The following is a 16,215-nucleotide window of genomic DNA, read 5'->3' as shown; positions in this document are numbered from 1 at the left end:
ATAAGGGTAAATACGGAGATATTATATAAAATATTGGAGATAATAGTGGAAAAATATATACCGAAGAAGAAAAGTAAACATCATTCATGCATACCAAGAGACAGAAGGATCTTGTTCCAGAAAATCAGAAAGTGGAAAAAAGGTCTTGCAAAAGAAAAAAAATGCATGGAAAGTTTTATAGAACTAAAAAGTAAGATAGAAAATGCAGAACAAAAGATTATACAATCAAAAGAAAATGAAAATCGGGACTTGGAAGAAAAAACCCTATTAAATATCAAGCAAAACCCCAAACTATTATACTCATATGCGAAGAAGATGAATAAAAGAAGAATAGAAATAGGCCCTCTGAGAATTGAAGGGAGATTAACGAATGAAAAAAAGGAAATTTGCAACATACTGGCAGAACGATATAAGAGAGAATTCACCCCTAGAATAGATAATGAAGATAATGATATAGAAGTAAGGGATGAAAATAGTGAATATTTAGCTGACATAGATATTAATGAAGCTGATATTGTGCAGGCTATTAATGAAATTAAAAATGGAGCTGCTGCAGGGCCTGATGGAATTCTGCTATTTTGTTAAAGAAAGTAGTTCATTCTATCGCAAAGCCACTTGCAATATTATTAAGACAAAGTGTAGATACAGGCAAGATATATGATGAGCACAATTAGCATATATTACCCCTACTTTCAAAAGTGGATCAAGACTAGAGGCAAGTAATTATAGGCCTGTGAGTCTAACATCACATATTATGAAAGTGTATGAAAGGGTAATGAAGAAAAATATTATGAAACATTTAATAAAAAATAATTTGTTTAATAAAGGACAACATGGTTTCGTACCCGGAAAAAGTACACAAACCCAACTGTTAGTCCCACCGTGAAAACATATTCAAAAATATGAAAAGCGGAAATGAAACAGATGTGGTTTATTTAGACTTTGCAAAAGCTTTTGATAAAGTAGACCATAATATATTAGCGAAGAAAATTAGAAAACACAATATCGTGGATAAAGTAGGAAGATGGTTAAAAGAATTTTTACACAACAGAAAACAGATAGTTATTGCAAACGACGAGAAATCGGATGAAGCCAAGGTAATATCCGGTGTGCCGCAAGGTACGGTGTTAGCTGCAATACTGTTTGTTATTATGATTGAAGACATAGACAATAATGTTAAAGACTCGGTAGTGAGTAGTTTCGCAGATGACACAAGAATAAGTAGAGAAATTACTTGTGATGAAGATAGGAACGCTCTACAAAGAGACCTTAACAAAGTATATGATTGGGCAGAGGTAAATAGGATGGTATTTAACTCTGATAAATTTGAATCAATAAATTATGGAGACAGAGAAAGAAAGCTATATGCATATAAGGGACCTAATAATGAGACCATCACAAATAAGGAAGCAGTTAAAGACCTTGGTGTGATGATGAATAGGAACATGTTATGCAATGATCAAATAGCAACTCTGTTGGCAAAATGTAAAGCAAAAATGGGAACTGTTGTTACGGCACTTCCAACAAAGGAAAAGCTGAACACATGATTATGCTGTATAAAACATATGTTCGTAGTCCACTTGAATATTGCAATATGATATGGTACCCACACTATCAAAAGGATATTGCACAAATAGAGAGTGTACAAAGGTCATTTACAGCTAGAATAGAAGAAGTTAAGGACCTAGACTACTGGGAAAGACTACAATTCTTAAAATTATATAGTCTAGAAAGGAGAAGAGAACGCTACATGATAATTCAGGCATGGAAACAGATAGAAGGAATAGCAGAAAATATCATGGAACTAAAAATATCAGAAAGAGCAAGCAGAGGTAGATTAATAGTGCCCAAAACTATACCAGGAAAAATAAGGAAAGCACACAGGACATTAATCCACTACGCACCAGCATCGATAATGCAGCGTCTATTCAATGCGTTGCCAGCTCATCTGAGGAATATATCAGGAGTGAGCGTAGATGTGTTTAAGAATAAGCTCGACAAATATCTAAACTGCATCCCAGACCATCCAAGATTGGAAGATGCAAAATATACCGGAAGATGTACTAGCAACTCTCTGGTAGACACTAGAGGTGCCTCACACTGAGGGACCTGGGGCAACCCGAACAAGATGTAAGGTCTGTAAGGTAAGGTAAGGCTATCTGAATCACTAATCCAGACGGAGTTCGACGCCCGGACTAGGCTCAGCAGGTCACTCTCCTCCTTGACGATGGCGGAAATGACGGCTCTTGTTTACGAACAAGAGCCGTTATTTAAGGTCATGGCAAAGTTGTTACTGCATACAATGCAGTGCAACTTCTATGACTTTGTCGTCGCAAGGAGGAACTGCAGGAAGCATGTTCTGGGGAGGCCACCATCCGCCACGAGCCTAACAGGCTGATTGCTTCCTCCATTTGGGGAACAGACCTCTTCCCTGCTCCGGTAGTGGCAGAGGTGCTGCACGAGGCCTCTAAGGTAAACCAGAGCCTGAAGGTCAGGTGGGGTCTGGTAAACAAACGTAAGCTGGAATCCTCCGGAACCAACCCCAGGTTGAAAAAGAAGCCTAGGAAGTTCCAGTCCTTCCAGGCTTCACAACAGGCTCTGGTCCAGGCGCTGCAGGTACCCCAGGTACCACAGCACTCCACTTCAAAAGCACACCCTCAACAGCAGTATGTGCTTTTGACTCCACCACCCCAACAGCCCCAGCCATCAACCTCCTTTGCTGTCTCGCCAGCCTATAACTCGGCTTTTGAGGCCCAGGCCTTTCAGCCATTTAGTAGGTTTGCCAGAGGCAGCCATGCCAGGGGTGCCTCTCGACATCGAGGATCCGGCAGGGCCACCAGCAGGGGCAGAGGTTTCCGGGGAACACGGGGAGGCCGCCCCTGGCATGGCTGAGAGTCCCAAGGTAGGAGGGTCCCAAGGTAGGAGGGAGGCTGTACCTCTTCCGCCAACGGTGGGGGTTCAGCTCTTAGGCTCAAAGTATAGTGAGCAAAGGTTTGGGTTGGAGTTGGACAGAAAGTCCTCCTCCACCCAACAATTTCTACCAAAAACCAACAGCGGAATTGATAGAGTATACCCAAGATCTTCTTCTCAAAGGAGTAGTATCAAGGGTCAAGAACTTAAAATTTCAAGGAAGCTTGTTCAGCGTGCCAAAGAAAGACTCAGGAAAGCAAAGAATCATCCTGGACTTGTCACACCTAAACTTATTCATTCCTTGCGACAAGTTCAAAATGCTGACCGTTTCGCAGGTGCGGACCTTACTTCCCCGTGGGACCGTCACAACCTCTATAGATCTTACAGATGCCTATTATCATGTTCCAATAGCCAGACACTTCCGCCTGTTCCTAGGCTTCAAGCTAGGAAACAAAGCTTATTCTTTCAAGGCAATGCCTTTCGGGCTCAACATCACCCCCAGAATATTTATGAAACTGGCGGAAGCAGTCGTTCAAGAGTTGAGGTCTCAAGGAATAATGCTAGTAGAGTATCTAGACGATTGGCTCATATGGGCAAAGTCCCCCAAAGAATGCCAAAAGGCAACGGTCAAAGTAATCAAGTTTCTGGAACATCTAGGGTTCCAAATAAACAAAACCAAGTCCAGACTAACACCGGAATCTCGGTTCCAGTGGTTAGGCCTGCAATGGGACTTGGATTTACATACTCTGTCAATCCTGCCATTGAAAAGGAAAGAAATAGCCAAGGCTACGAGGCAATTTCTCAAACAACGCCAAACTTCCCGGAGGAACCAAGAAAGAATCTTAGGCTCACTCCAATTTGCCTCGGACACGGACATTCTTCTGAAAGCCAGACTGAAGGACATAAACAGGGTCTGGCATTCAAAAGCAAACCAGAGGTCCCGGGACAAGCTAGCTTCTATCCCGGCGATCTTACGGAAACGTCTCCACCCATGGACGAAAGTGAAGAACCTATCAAGGGCAGTACCCCTTCAATTCCCCCCACCGTCTCTAGTGATCCACACGGACGCGTCCCTAAGCGGGTGGGGAGGGTACTCGCAGTACAAAAAGGTCCAGGGAACCTGGTCCCTACCATTCCGCCAGCTACATATCAATGTACTGGAAGCCATGGCAGTGTTTCTTACTCTGAAGAGGCTCCGGCCACACAAGAAATCGCATGTCAAACTGGTCCTAGACAATGCAGTGGTAGTCCACTGCATAAACAGGGGCGGATCCAAATCAAGTCACCTGAATCATGTCCTGATAGCCATTTTTTCTCTGGCGGACAAGAACAATTGGCACTTGTCAGCTACTCACTTAGCAGGGGTAAGAAACGTAGTAGCAGACGCTCTGTCACGCTCTGCCCCTCTACAATCGGAGTTGACCTTGGACAACGAGTCATTCAAATGGATCTGACAAAAAATCCCGGGGCTTCAGGTGGATCTCTTTGCCACGGAGTCAAATCACAGGCTCCCTTGCTATGTGGCACCCAACCTGGACCCTCTGGCTTATGCCACGGATGCTAGGGCAATAGATTAGAATGCATGGAAGAAGATCTACCTGTTTCCTCTGGTGAATCTTCTTCTGAAAGTCTTGAACAAACTAAGATCGTTCAAGGGCCGGGTGGCTCTAGTAGCTCCCAATTGGCCCAAAAGCAATTGGTTCCCACTGCTCCTAGAATTAGGACTCCGGCCCCTACGGATTCCCAATCCCAAACTAACCCAGCTAGTTCAAACACGGACTGTGTCCGCTTCCTCAAGGATTCAATAGCCCTATCTTTATGGATTTCTTGAAGTTTGCAGCTCACAGGAACGCTAACATCGGTCCTCAAAAATTTTGCATTTCTGGAATCAGATAAAAGGGAATCTACCTTACGTCAATATGACTCAGCCGTTAAGAAACTGGCTATGTTTCTTAAAGGCTCAAATACACAAATAATGACCACAAATTTGGCCATTTCCTTCTTCAGAACTTTGTTCGAGAAAGGTCTTGCAGCAAGCACAATTACCACTACCAAATCAGCTCTTAAAAAGATCTTCCAGTTTGGTTTTGGTATAGATCTAACAGATTCTTACTTTTCCTCTATACCAAAAGCTTGTGCTAGACTTAGACCCACAGAGAGACCTAAGTCAGTTTCTTGGTTCTTGAATGACGTTCTTAAGTTGGCCTCAGAAATAAATAATGAATCATGTGATTATATAACCCTCCTGAGAAAAACTTTATTTTTATTAAGTTTAGCATCAGGAGCAAGAATTTCAGAACTGTCGGCTCTTTCGAGAGAACCAGGTCACATTAAATTCCTTCCATCAGAAGTACTTCTCTCTCCAGATCGTAAATTTTTGGCCAAAAATGAGGATCCACAAGAAAGATTGACCCCATGGAAAATCTTACCACTCCCCCAGGACAAGTCCCTATGTCCGGTTAACTCCTTAAGTGCTTACTTGAGTAGAACAACCTTAAAGTCTTCAGGTCCCTTATTCATCAGGGAGAAGGGTGGTACAATTTCCTTAAAAGGCATCAGACAACAAATTTTGTACTTTATTAAACAAGCCAACCTGGAATCCTTCCCACAGGCTCATGATGTTAGGGCAGTTGCCACATCTATCAATTATTTTCAACATATGAATTTTGATGATCTTAAGAAATACACAGGCTGGAAATCTCCGGCAGTCTTTAAACGCCACTACTTAGTCCTTGGAGGCCCTTAAATTTTCAGCAGTGGCAGCTGGAAACACAGTTCCCCTGACACTACTTAATATTCTTATTAATCTTTCACTGTAGCCTTCCCTTCTGCCTGCCTCACTTGCACCCTTGCTTAGCTAGTTCGCCTCTAGTTTATATATTGCCTTGGATGTAATTGTTCTTACATTATTGCTTGCATTAGGGCTCAGCTCCCTCGCTTATTTGTATGATTGTCAACTTGATTGTCTCTGTCTCTTACATGTTTTACTGTTAAGTACCTTTAACTTTTTTGTGCTTTGTATCTTTAAGTTTTTAAGCTAAGTAATTTTAAGATGGTAAAATATACTTTACCTTTCGCTTTGTACCAGTTTTGTACTTTTAAGTTGTACATTATACTAATTAACCTTACTGGTGTTTGTTTTACCTGCTAATTTCAGTATTTTGTATTTTCTTCCAAGCTTGGTGGAGCTAATTCTCTGGCACTATTTCAAGGAGTGACACAGGCTGAGCCCAGAAAAGGGATTTTGACAAAGGAAAAAATCTATTTCTGGGCGAGGGGCCTGTGTCGCCCAGTGAAATCCCACCCTGTATTTGTATTCCTCACCCTGCTTAACCCAAGCTTGGGTGCTATCTTCAGGAATGATGTCAGAGGCGCTCACTGTAGTAGTAGAGGGTAGCGGGGCTATGGTTCGGCTCCTCTGTAGATGGGGTTTTGGCGGAGGAAGAAGCTAAATGGCAGGGTACCTCTGGTAGTGGTTTTAACTCGTTCTTTATATATACCGACACCTTTAATTAAAAGGTGAGCGAGCCATTTACCTTGGCACTAACGTTTCTCTTTTTCTCTGGTATGAATAGCAATATTTATACCTAGAAATAGTATCAAAGGAACCTATTTCACTGGGCGACACAGGCCCCTCGGCCAGAAATAGATTTTTCCTTTGTCAAAATCCCTTTTTTAATTACATAGCTGCTGCTTTCAACGACAGTTATGAGCAGCAGCTATGTAATTACTTGGTAAGTTATATATACAAAATTAAGAATTTAGTACCTAAAATACATGAAAGGCCACAAATAAAGGCCAATTTAAATGATAAGTTTGTATTAAAAATTAATTTTGTTAATAGAAACTCCAGTCTTACAGAGAATTATATTATACTGACAACCTAACTAAACTACATATACATATGTCTTCCTGACAGAATCAAATGATGGTACATATTCAGTATTTCTGCACTAAATATAATTCTCATATGAGAGTGCAAATCTTGTATGATACATACAGAAAACTAACATCTCTAATCAGTATCCATTTCTGTATTCATAAACCTAATTATTAATATCATATAAAATACTGTAAAGAAAATTAACAAGGCCATAAATTGCTGTAAACATGGAAATGTAATAAACATGCAGTCTTATATGTATCTAGATTATTCAATATACAATACAACTGACACTTACATGCGCTGCTTCTTGCTTTTTCTTTGCCACAGCAAAATTGACAAAAGTGCGAGATGTTTTTGGTCTCTGAGTAGTGGTATTCTGATTTTCCTTGGTTGCTGTTTTAGATGCTGCATCTTGCACCATACCTAAAACATAACAATAGCAGAAATTTGATAAATTACTAAAACACCAATTATATCTCATAGATACACATATTTTATTTTCTATTTTACTAAGTTCAGTAGGTAACAGACTAAATTTGAACTACATCAAGAGCAGCATAATTTGTAAGGTAAACTGGGTGAGACAGCCCAGAGGCACATTTCTACTTTACTGGCTGGTTTCGTTTTAGGAGATATGCAGGTAATTACAAGGGCAAAAGGCAGAGGGAAACCTTATGAAACATGTACCTGCATCATGTAATAAAAATTCTTTAAGAATATTAATGCAATTCTACTAGGTTGTGTTCCTAATACAGCAAAATAATTTTCCACCATTTTAACCATAGATACAGAGAAACCTTTATTTTGTTCATATACTGTAAACAATTTATATAGTATATTACTTTAGATTATACACAATATTATCATCAGCATTGCCTCCAATGCTGAAAGACAAAATGGCCTCTGTGAAATTTTGCCACTCATGTCTTTCCTGTAATTAATCTTACACAAATCTCCGACCACACAAATCTCCGACCATCGCTAGAATCCTCCTAAACCAAGCTAGTGGGGGTCTTCCAATGCCTCTTGTGTCTATAAAACCCCAGCTGAAAAACACCAGCTATCCTCCCAGTTGTGTGAAGGACAAGTCCAAACCATCTCAATCTCCCTTTCATCATTATCTCATCTAATATGGAACGCCTGTAATTTCCCATACAGTAATACCCCGAACTTGCTCGACTTGAGTTGCACAAATTCACAGACACACAAACTTTTCATTGGAATTTGACTAAATAATTGTCATACACGAGTTTTTCAGAGACATGCCTACATTTGCAAATCCTTGAGAAACCCTGTAAAAGTGTTTATGTTTAATTCTTTATGTAATTTATGTATAAATTTTCAAACTTCCATGTGTAAATTAAATACATACATTAAATAAAAAATAATAATTCTCTCTCTCTCTCTCTCTCTCTGATAATAATAATAATAATAATATCTGTAATTACAAAATTTTTATATGGAACTTGTTGAAGAGAAACTTGAAGCCAGGGCTGTAAAATATGTCAATTTAATGTGACAGGATGAAAGTGTTGTGATCAGCAGATGAGAGTGTGGTGTCATTAGCTCTCTCTCTCTCTCTCTCTCTCTCTCTCTCTCTCTCTCTCTCTCTCTCTCTCTCTCTCTCTCTTCTAGAACTGTAATGCACCATTCTAGAACATAGACACATAAGTAACTGTTGTATCAGTCCAAATAAACCAATTTGGCAAGGTGGAAGCTTGTCGACCAAGCGCAGTATCTCGTGACGAGTTAAGTCTTTCTTTGACTGCCTTGGAGAGTAGAAGCTTTTGCTCTTCTTCCAAGCTGGTTGCTTTGTTTGCCTGTGATTCTCTTCTAAATATAGATTGGTTGGAAGGGGTAAAGAAGAGAGAAATAGTATGTAAGTAATCTTCACACACTGCTATATTTTTACCAACCATTTATCTCTTTTTTTTTTAAAGTTAATGTATTAAGGTAACTTTAAATGAAATTGCAATAACTTTATTTTCATTTAAAAGTTAGCTTAATACTTAGGGAGCATGATTAGGGTCATATTTATGTTCATATAATCATTTATTGGCATTTTCAGAGACCCTGCCAAAAATTCACCTTGCGCGAGGGGGTCTGGAACCTAACCTATTGTGTCATTTCCAGCTTAGTCCTGTCATCTAGCTCCTAATACTTCCTAATACTCTTCTTAAAAGCATTATCCTCAAATCAACAAATTCCTCCATATACAGTTTCATTTTCATATCATGATTTATGCCCATATAATAGTATACTACATATTATATGAAACTAGAATTGTATTTAATCTAACTTCTGTATGCCATTTCATATCTTTATCCAGCATCTATTGCTTGATACAACTTTTTTGGTCTTACCAAATTGTAACTAAAAAGAACCTGTACAGTACTAGATACTATCAATATTCCTAGAACCTACTCTGTCCATACTACTTTTGTTTTTTTTAGATTTATCTTGAGCCCCATCTTTCTAGATACATATGTGTATGACTCATTCTATTAAGCACACTTTGTAAGTTTATGGTGCTTTGCTGATTGAAACAGAATCATCTGCATATTCTAAACCTGTCAAGTTCCTATCTTTCCTTCAATATAAAAGTTCTCTTCCATCTCCACCCAATTTTTTTTATTATGAAGCTTGGGAGTAGGGCAAAATGAAAAGGTGAAATAACATTTCCTTGTTGTAACCTGCTAGTTACTGCAAAATCACTTGACAATCCCCGATAATCACAGATAATTTCAATTAACTTTTACTTATTTAATATATGCCACAGTAATGCCCGACCTTCCAAAATATTGGTCTATGGACATCGTCACATGCCTTCTCATAATAAAAAAAAAATGATTACAGGGGATTTGCAAATTTCATATACTGCTGCATTGTATGTCTTAAAAATATTTGACCTGTGCAATTCCATTTTCTAAAACCAAGTTGTCCATGTCTAAGCTTTTTATAAATTTATTGTTGCAACTTATTGAGAAAATGCACACTATTTTCACGACAAAGGATGTACTGTAAATACAATGCCTCTATTGTTACCACATTCAGTAAGGTAAACTTTCTGTGATAAATTATATAAGACCTTCAAGTTTTAATCATCGGGCTTCATTTCCTCCTCCCAATATCCTGGAAAAGTCTGCTTAGTATACAAAGTGTCACTTCAGTTACAGCTAAAATTATTTCTACAATCATTACGTACATCACAAACTGGTGTTTTCTGTCTCTCAAGTTTCTTTGTTACTGATTCCTTTCCAAAAACTGTGAATTCACAAATAAACACATTCAGGTCTTCATCAGGTTCTGCTAAGTCAACCAAATTATCCCTTTCATATCTCTCATTCACGACCTTACAAAAAAGATCCGCCCATTGATGCCTTTCTTCTTTTTTCGAAGTTCCAACCACTAATTTCCTCTTTATTTTCAGCAACGGATACTCCATGGATGCGTATGTAGGGTTACCCTAAAACCAATGCCAACCCTGAAAACAAGGCTTTGTCAACATCATCAGCTTAATTGTCCAAAAATTTTCTCTTTCTTCTTGAACTATGTTCCATTTCACTATGTATTTACAATTCAGTACTTAGCATGTGCTATTTGTGTTCCTCATCTTCCTGAAATTTGTTTACAGATTACCTTTTGTTTTTCTTTATGCTTTCTCATTCAATATCCATGATAGTGATGTACTTTCTTGATAGAACAATATTTACAGATTATCTGCTCCCTTCCAGATATGGGTTCAAAAGTATTTTGGGCATTTAACGTCAAAAGCCTATTGCTGTTCATCTTCACGGTTTGGAATTAGCATGATGACAATCAGTAGGGAGGCACATATATAACAATGGAGAGAGGATCAAGTTAAAGGTCAGGTCATATGTCAACATAACAAGGATTAATCATTCCTTAAATAATCAAGATTTTCATAAATGAAAATCAATCTGATAAAAAATGCATCCAGAATTCAATAGTCAACAACAGTGATGATGAGGGAATATAATAACTGCCAGCTGTATTTCATTATATTAGAAATTAGCCACACCAACAAAAACAGCCTTGCCTCAGTAGGATCTTTGTGAAACATTAACTGATGTTTACAAGTAAGGGCAAGCTCCCACTCTAGATTGTCTCATTTTTAATTATACTACTAATTATGCCAGAACAAAGTCAAATACATTCAGTAATGATCCACCCACCTTAAATGGTAAGAATGTGAAAAAGTCACTTTGACATCACTATGCACACACTATCATTAGACTTAAGAGATAACAATAATGTCAGAGCATTAAAAATTATTATTTAGGTCTTATTTTTTAAAAAATCACACAAGAGTAGTATACATACTTTGCTTCTTTTCCTCCCCAGAAGGCACTGGTTGCTCATCTTGAGTGGGGTCATCAAATGTATAAACACGTTCCAAAGGGTAAGTGAAATTATTTTCTCTTTCAATGGCTTGAAGGACTGCTTCCAAATCAGGGTCTTTAGTTTCATCTTCACTGTCTTCAGCTGATGAAGGCAATGCTGAGCCTGAAGATGATGCTTCTGCTGTTGATGCAGATTCCTCTGATTCTTCATCTTCATCGCCAGAACCCGTATCATCTTCAAAGTCTGATTCATAATCCTGTAACATCGAAGTACAAATAGTGACACTCAAATTAACCAAAATAATAAGCACACTTCATAATTTCAACACATGATATGCATACTAAACAAAAATACAGGTACTGTACTAAACAAGTGTTTGGTGATGATGAGCCCAATAATTAGAATCTGGCATAAATTCTAATTTTCTGTACTTTGTTGATTTGGGAAACCATGCCTATTTCAATTTCTTCACCGTAGAAAGTTGTTGCTCTTGGCAGCAATACTATTAAAACATACAATGATCACCTTAATTTTCTTGCTAATAAGAACAAACTCAATCACAAAAATCACTAATAGCAAAGATGCTACTTTAATAGAAGGTTTATTACCTAATACATTAGAGCTTATCATTCCCCGAACATATACTGAAATAAGATGCATGTAATTTACAATCTCAGTTAATACTCTCCAATAATTTACAGCTGCTATCAATAACTACAAAACAAAACTGATGACCAGATTTCATATGAGGGAGTTGTTTAAGCTGCTGAGAGATATGGTATTTAAAGGTTGAAAATGAACTGGGACCTCAAAGATTGAAATAGGTTGGACAAATGATGAGAAAGGAGAGTAGCGGCTACTGTTGCAAACAAAGTAGTGGTAGATACGGAAAAAGCAAGGCATAAGACAGGTAAGGTTCAAAATTGTGAAGAACAAGCATCAATGAAGACTTGGACCAAATGGAAATTCAGGTGAAAGTGCAAACACCTGCAGGGAGGGAGGAAATTCATTTCATGTCTAATCCTAAAAAGAGGAAATCTAGATATAGTATTGTTAATAAGGAGGGGCATGATGTGACTCCATTCATCACGTTAACTACATGGTATCTTAATTCTAATTGGATGTTTACACCATCCTCTCTCAATTTTATCCCTATGTTTAAAATGCTTTAGTGATTAGAACCAATGGAGGAAATATCACTCCTGTAAATGGTGAAGCTGTAGTAATGTGATACACCACATCCCAATGTGTAAAGGTACTCACTTATTTGATATCAATGTACAATGAAATTCAAATGATTTAGTCCTGGAGCATCTGTATTTCAGATTATCTGTGCTCTGACAGAATGATAATAAATAGAAACTACTTTGATCTAGGCTAACAGGAAGGGTTACCGAATCTCATTTCATAGTCCTGGCTCCCCTGGGGGATTACCAACCATGTGTCCCTTGCAGTACATGTCAGCAGTTACTGAAGGTTCTTTGTAGAGTCACATTTTGGCAAGAATCTGAAATGCTTTATTTCTCTTACTTCTCATGTTTCCTTTGGTCTCTTCTAGCCTAACTGTCCTACATTAGATGTCTATCTCCAATTTTCTCTTCTCTTTTCTGAACAAACCATCTCACTGACCCTAAAAATATAGAAATATTGTCTTAAAATCTCATTAAAATGATGTATAAGAGAAAAGGTTGGGTCCTTTAGGGAAAAAAAAGTTAGGAATGGAATAAGTGGTTCTTAATGCAAGTGGAAGATAAACCTGACTAAAAAAAAGGAATTAAGAAAAGGTTAAATGGAAGGAAGCAGAGAATTCCATAGCTTAGCAGAATTAAAAAACAATCCTGAAAACAAGGAATGTCAAATTACTTACCTCCACAGATAAAATTCTCTGGGTTATCATGTTCAGGTCAATGCTTTGAGTGTCTACAAAAAAATTTATTCCTTACAATTCTATCATTCTCTAGTATGTACAGTGGTCAAACCAGAAACTACAGAAAATGTAAAGCCAGAGTTTACATTTCCTATTTCTGTGAAGTTAATCAATAGCTTTTGTTCTCGTTCTGTAAATCAGTGACTTCAGCATAGTATTCATGTTCCTACTACATTTTGCATAATGGATTTAAGGTGAAGCTGTTCTACATGCTGCCGAACAATGAATTTCATGATCTTTACAAAGTGATATGGTGAAATACAGGTAGCACAAAGTTCTGCTGCTCCCAGCCTCTGGCTTTTATTAGATCTTAAATCTAATTATCTGGACTTTTCCTAAATAAATATTAATAAATATTTTCCTTGGTAATCCTTCATGACACAATGAGACAGCATAACTACAAGCAACTTGTAATAAAGGACAGCCCCTACTACAGTACTATCTTTTTACACAAATGCCAGCCATGAGAATCAAGTTTTGAGTCATAGAGGTGTAGTTAAACTACTTTAATAATAATCATAAAAAAAGTAATAATAATAATAATAATAATAATAATAATAATAATAATAATAATAATAATAATAATAATAATAATAATGTGTGGCGCCGTGGCAGAGTGGGTTAGGTCGTCAACCTACTGGTTAAGCAACATTGGGGCTGGTCAGTCGTTGGATGGGTGACCGCTTTCCTCGGCGTTGATTCCTTGGGAAAGGATCTTTACCATAATTTCCTCAGTCTACTCAGCTGTAAATGAGTACTATCCCTGATGGGGTAGGGTCCAGCTATGGGTTAAATAGCAAAACTCAGCAATGATGGGAAGAAATGAAGGAATAAACGACAACGACGTAAATGGAACCTCTGGCAACAGAGGAGCTTCGCCCGGCAGCCAGGTATTCAACCCAATTGAAAGGGAAGACAGTCAGGTACTTGGAGGCCGTCATCCAGCAACTGACCACCACAACGACAGTAACCAATAGCCTGAGATTGGAGCTACAGAAGCAAACTGTTAGGTATTTATGTTTATAACTACCTATTACCAGAGGTTATATTTGTGTTTACAGATACTTACTACTCATTAAGTATAACTACCCTGTTAACTATCTTGTCTTCTTTTAAACTGTATATCATTATAAGTTAGTCTTAAAAATAAAGTCATTCAGAAAGGATCTATCTGAGTTTCGTGTCCATCCAAATATACTTCAATGGCGACGAGGAACTGACTCACGAAAAGGAAAATTAAGGATGGCGCATTTGGGTAATATAGCAGCATTTGACAAATCCGAGGACTTTGAAGATTATGTTGAAAGGTTTGATCAGTTCTGCTTAGCAAATGACATAACAGAGGAAGATAAGAAACGGGCAGTTTTCTTGAGCGCCGTCGGCGCTCCTACATATGGACTTCTGAAGACATTGCTGGCCCCTAATAAGCCCTCATCAAGGACTTATCGAGAACTTACTGAGCTTTTGAAAAATCACCTCCACCCAAAACCCATCCTGATAGCTGAACGTTTCAAGTTTTACAATAGGAAACAACGTCCAGGAGAATCCATCACTGATTATGCAACGGAGCAACGGAAATTGGCGGAAACATGTCAGTTTGGTGCTTTTCAAGAGGAAGTTTTAAGAGACTTGTTTGTTATTGGATTGGCCAACCGCTCGGCACAGAGGAAACTATTAAGTGAACAGGAGCTTGACTTAAAGAAAGCATTTTCGATTGCGCTAAGTCAGGAAATGGCTGATGAAAACGTCACGAAGATTCAGGGTCAAACTCAGGAGGTAAAAAAAGTTGTTGGGCCGAAAGCTTCTCTCCTTGAGTGTTACCGTTGCGGGAAGACAAACCATAAGGCTGATGTTTGTTTCCATAAGGATACTGAGTGTAATGGGTGTCATAAAAAAGGACACCTTCGTAGAATGTGCCGAATGGAAAATCACACCACAGTCAATCAAAATTGGAAATATGGAAGACAAGGAAGGAAACGATCGACGGTCAACATGGCAGAGGAGGAGACCAACTGCTCGAAAGAAGAAACTACAGAGTGCAAACTACAGGATGAATTGGTGCATACATTGAAATACTGTGTTAAGAAAATGAAAGCAAGACACAATAAGGTTCCAGAGATAATAGTCAAAGTTAAATTAAATGGGACACCAATTGATATGGAATTGGACACGGGAGCTTCGGTGTCACTGATAAGTGAAGAGTTCTACGCTAAACATCTGAAAAATACAATACTTCAATCCAGCAATATTGTGCTGAAAACCATGACGGGAGAAAAAATAGAAGTCGTCGTGATATGCTACGTAACTATGGAAGTTCATGGACACAGAGTGGAGGAAGTGCCATTGTATGTGGTACAGGGGAATGGACCTGCCTTATTCGGTAGGGACTGGCTGCATTTTGCGAAATTTGACTGGAAAAAGTTAGCTGTAAATCATCTGCATTCTGGTATTCTGAAAACCTCAAAGTTAGAGGAACTGTTAAGGAAATATGGTGATGTCTTTGATGGTGAACTGGGTACAGCCAAGAATATAAAGGCTCATATTCGTGTGAGAAAGGATGCAAAACCAATCTTTTATAAAGCGAGGACAGTTCCTTATGCAATCAGGGATGCAGTGAATGCAGAACTTAAAAGACTAGAATTGGAAGGAATTATTGAGAAAGTTGACTATAGTGAGTGGGCGGCACCGATAGTGCCCGTTTCAAAAGACAATGGTTCTATTAGGATCTGTGGTGACTTCAAGGTCACCATAAATCGTTATGTGGAAAACCCTGAACATCCAATGCCAAATCCAGATGAACTATACCAGCGACTGAATGGTGGAAAAACTTTCTCAAAGTTAGATTTATCGCAAGCTTATCAGCAAGTGGAATTAGATGAGGAATCTAGGAAATATGTGACGATTAACACACCACTTGGTTTGTACCGATATACACGTTTACCATATGGTGTCTCAGCAGCACCACAACTTTTTCAGTCTTAAATGGATAAAGTTCTGCAAGGAGTGCCTTGTGGATGCAACATAGATGATATTAGTCTTACTGGGAGAACCGAAGCTGAACATTTACACAATCTTGAAAAGGTACTTGAGCGGTTGCACATCAATGGGTTGAAATGTAATTTGTCGA

At 38.3% G+C, this 16,215-nt stretch overlaps 1 protein-coding gene across 3 annotated transcripts in view; it reads right to left on the bottom strand.

The window, feature by feature from the left end:
- Positions 1 to 16,215, bottom strand: part of LOC135216300 (cytoplasmic dynein 2 intermediate chain 1-like) — a 404,990-nt gene that overhangs the window by 198,859 nt on the left and 189,916 nt on the right. For all 3 annotated transcript variants that reach the window (XR_010314849.1, XM_064251471.1, XM_064251472.1), the window contains exons 7-8: positions 11,141 to 11,417; positions 7,092 to 7,219 (exon numbers count right to left, since the gene is read on the bottom strand). Coding sequence is in view for 2 of the 3 variants with exons in the window: in XM_064251471.1 (XP_064107541.1) it covers positions 7,092 to 7,219; positions 11,141 to 11,417 (405 nt within the window). In the remaining variant the exon portion in view is untranslated. The remainder of the gene's footprint in view (positions 1 to 7,091; positions 7,220 to 11,140; positions 11,418 to 16,215) is intronic.

This window comes from Macrobrachium nipponense, chromosome 6 (genome assembly GCF_015104395.2).
Source record: "Macrobrachium nipponense isolate FS-2020 chromosome 6, ASM1510439v2, whole genome shotgun sequence".
NCBI lineage: Eukaryota > Metazoa > Arthropoda > Malacostraca > Decapoda > Palaemonidae > Macrobrachium > Macrobrachium nipponense.
The sequence above is the reverse complement of the archived record's forward strand: the minus strand, read 5'-3'. Positions and strand labels throughout refer to the sequence as shown.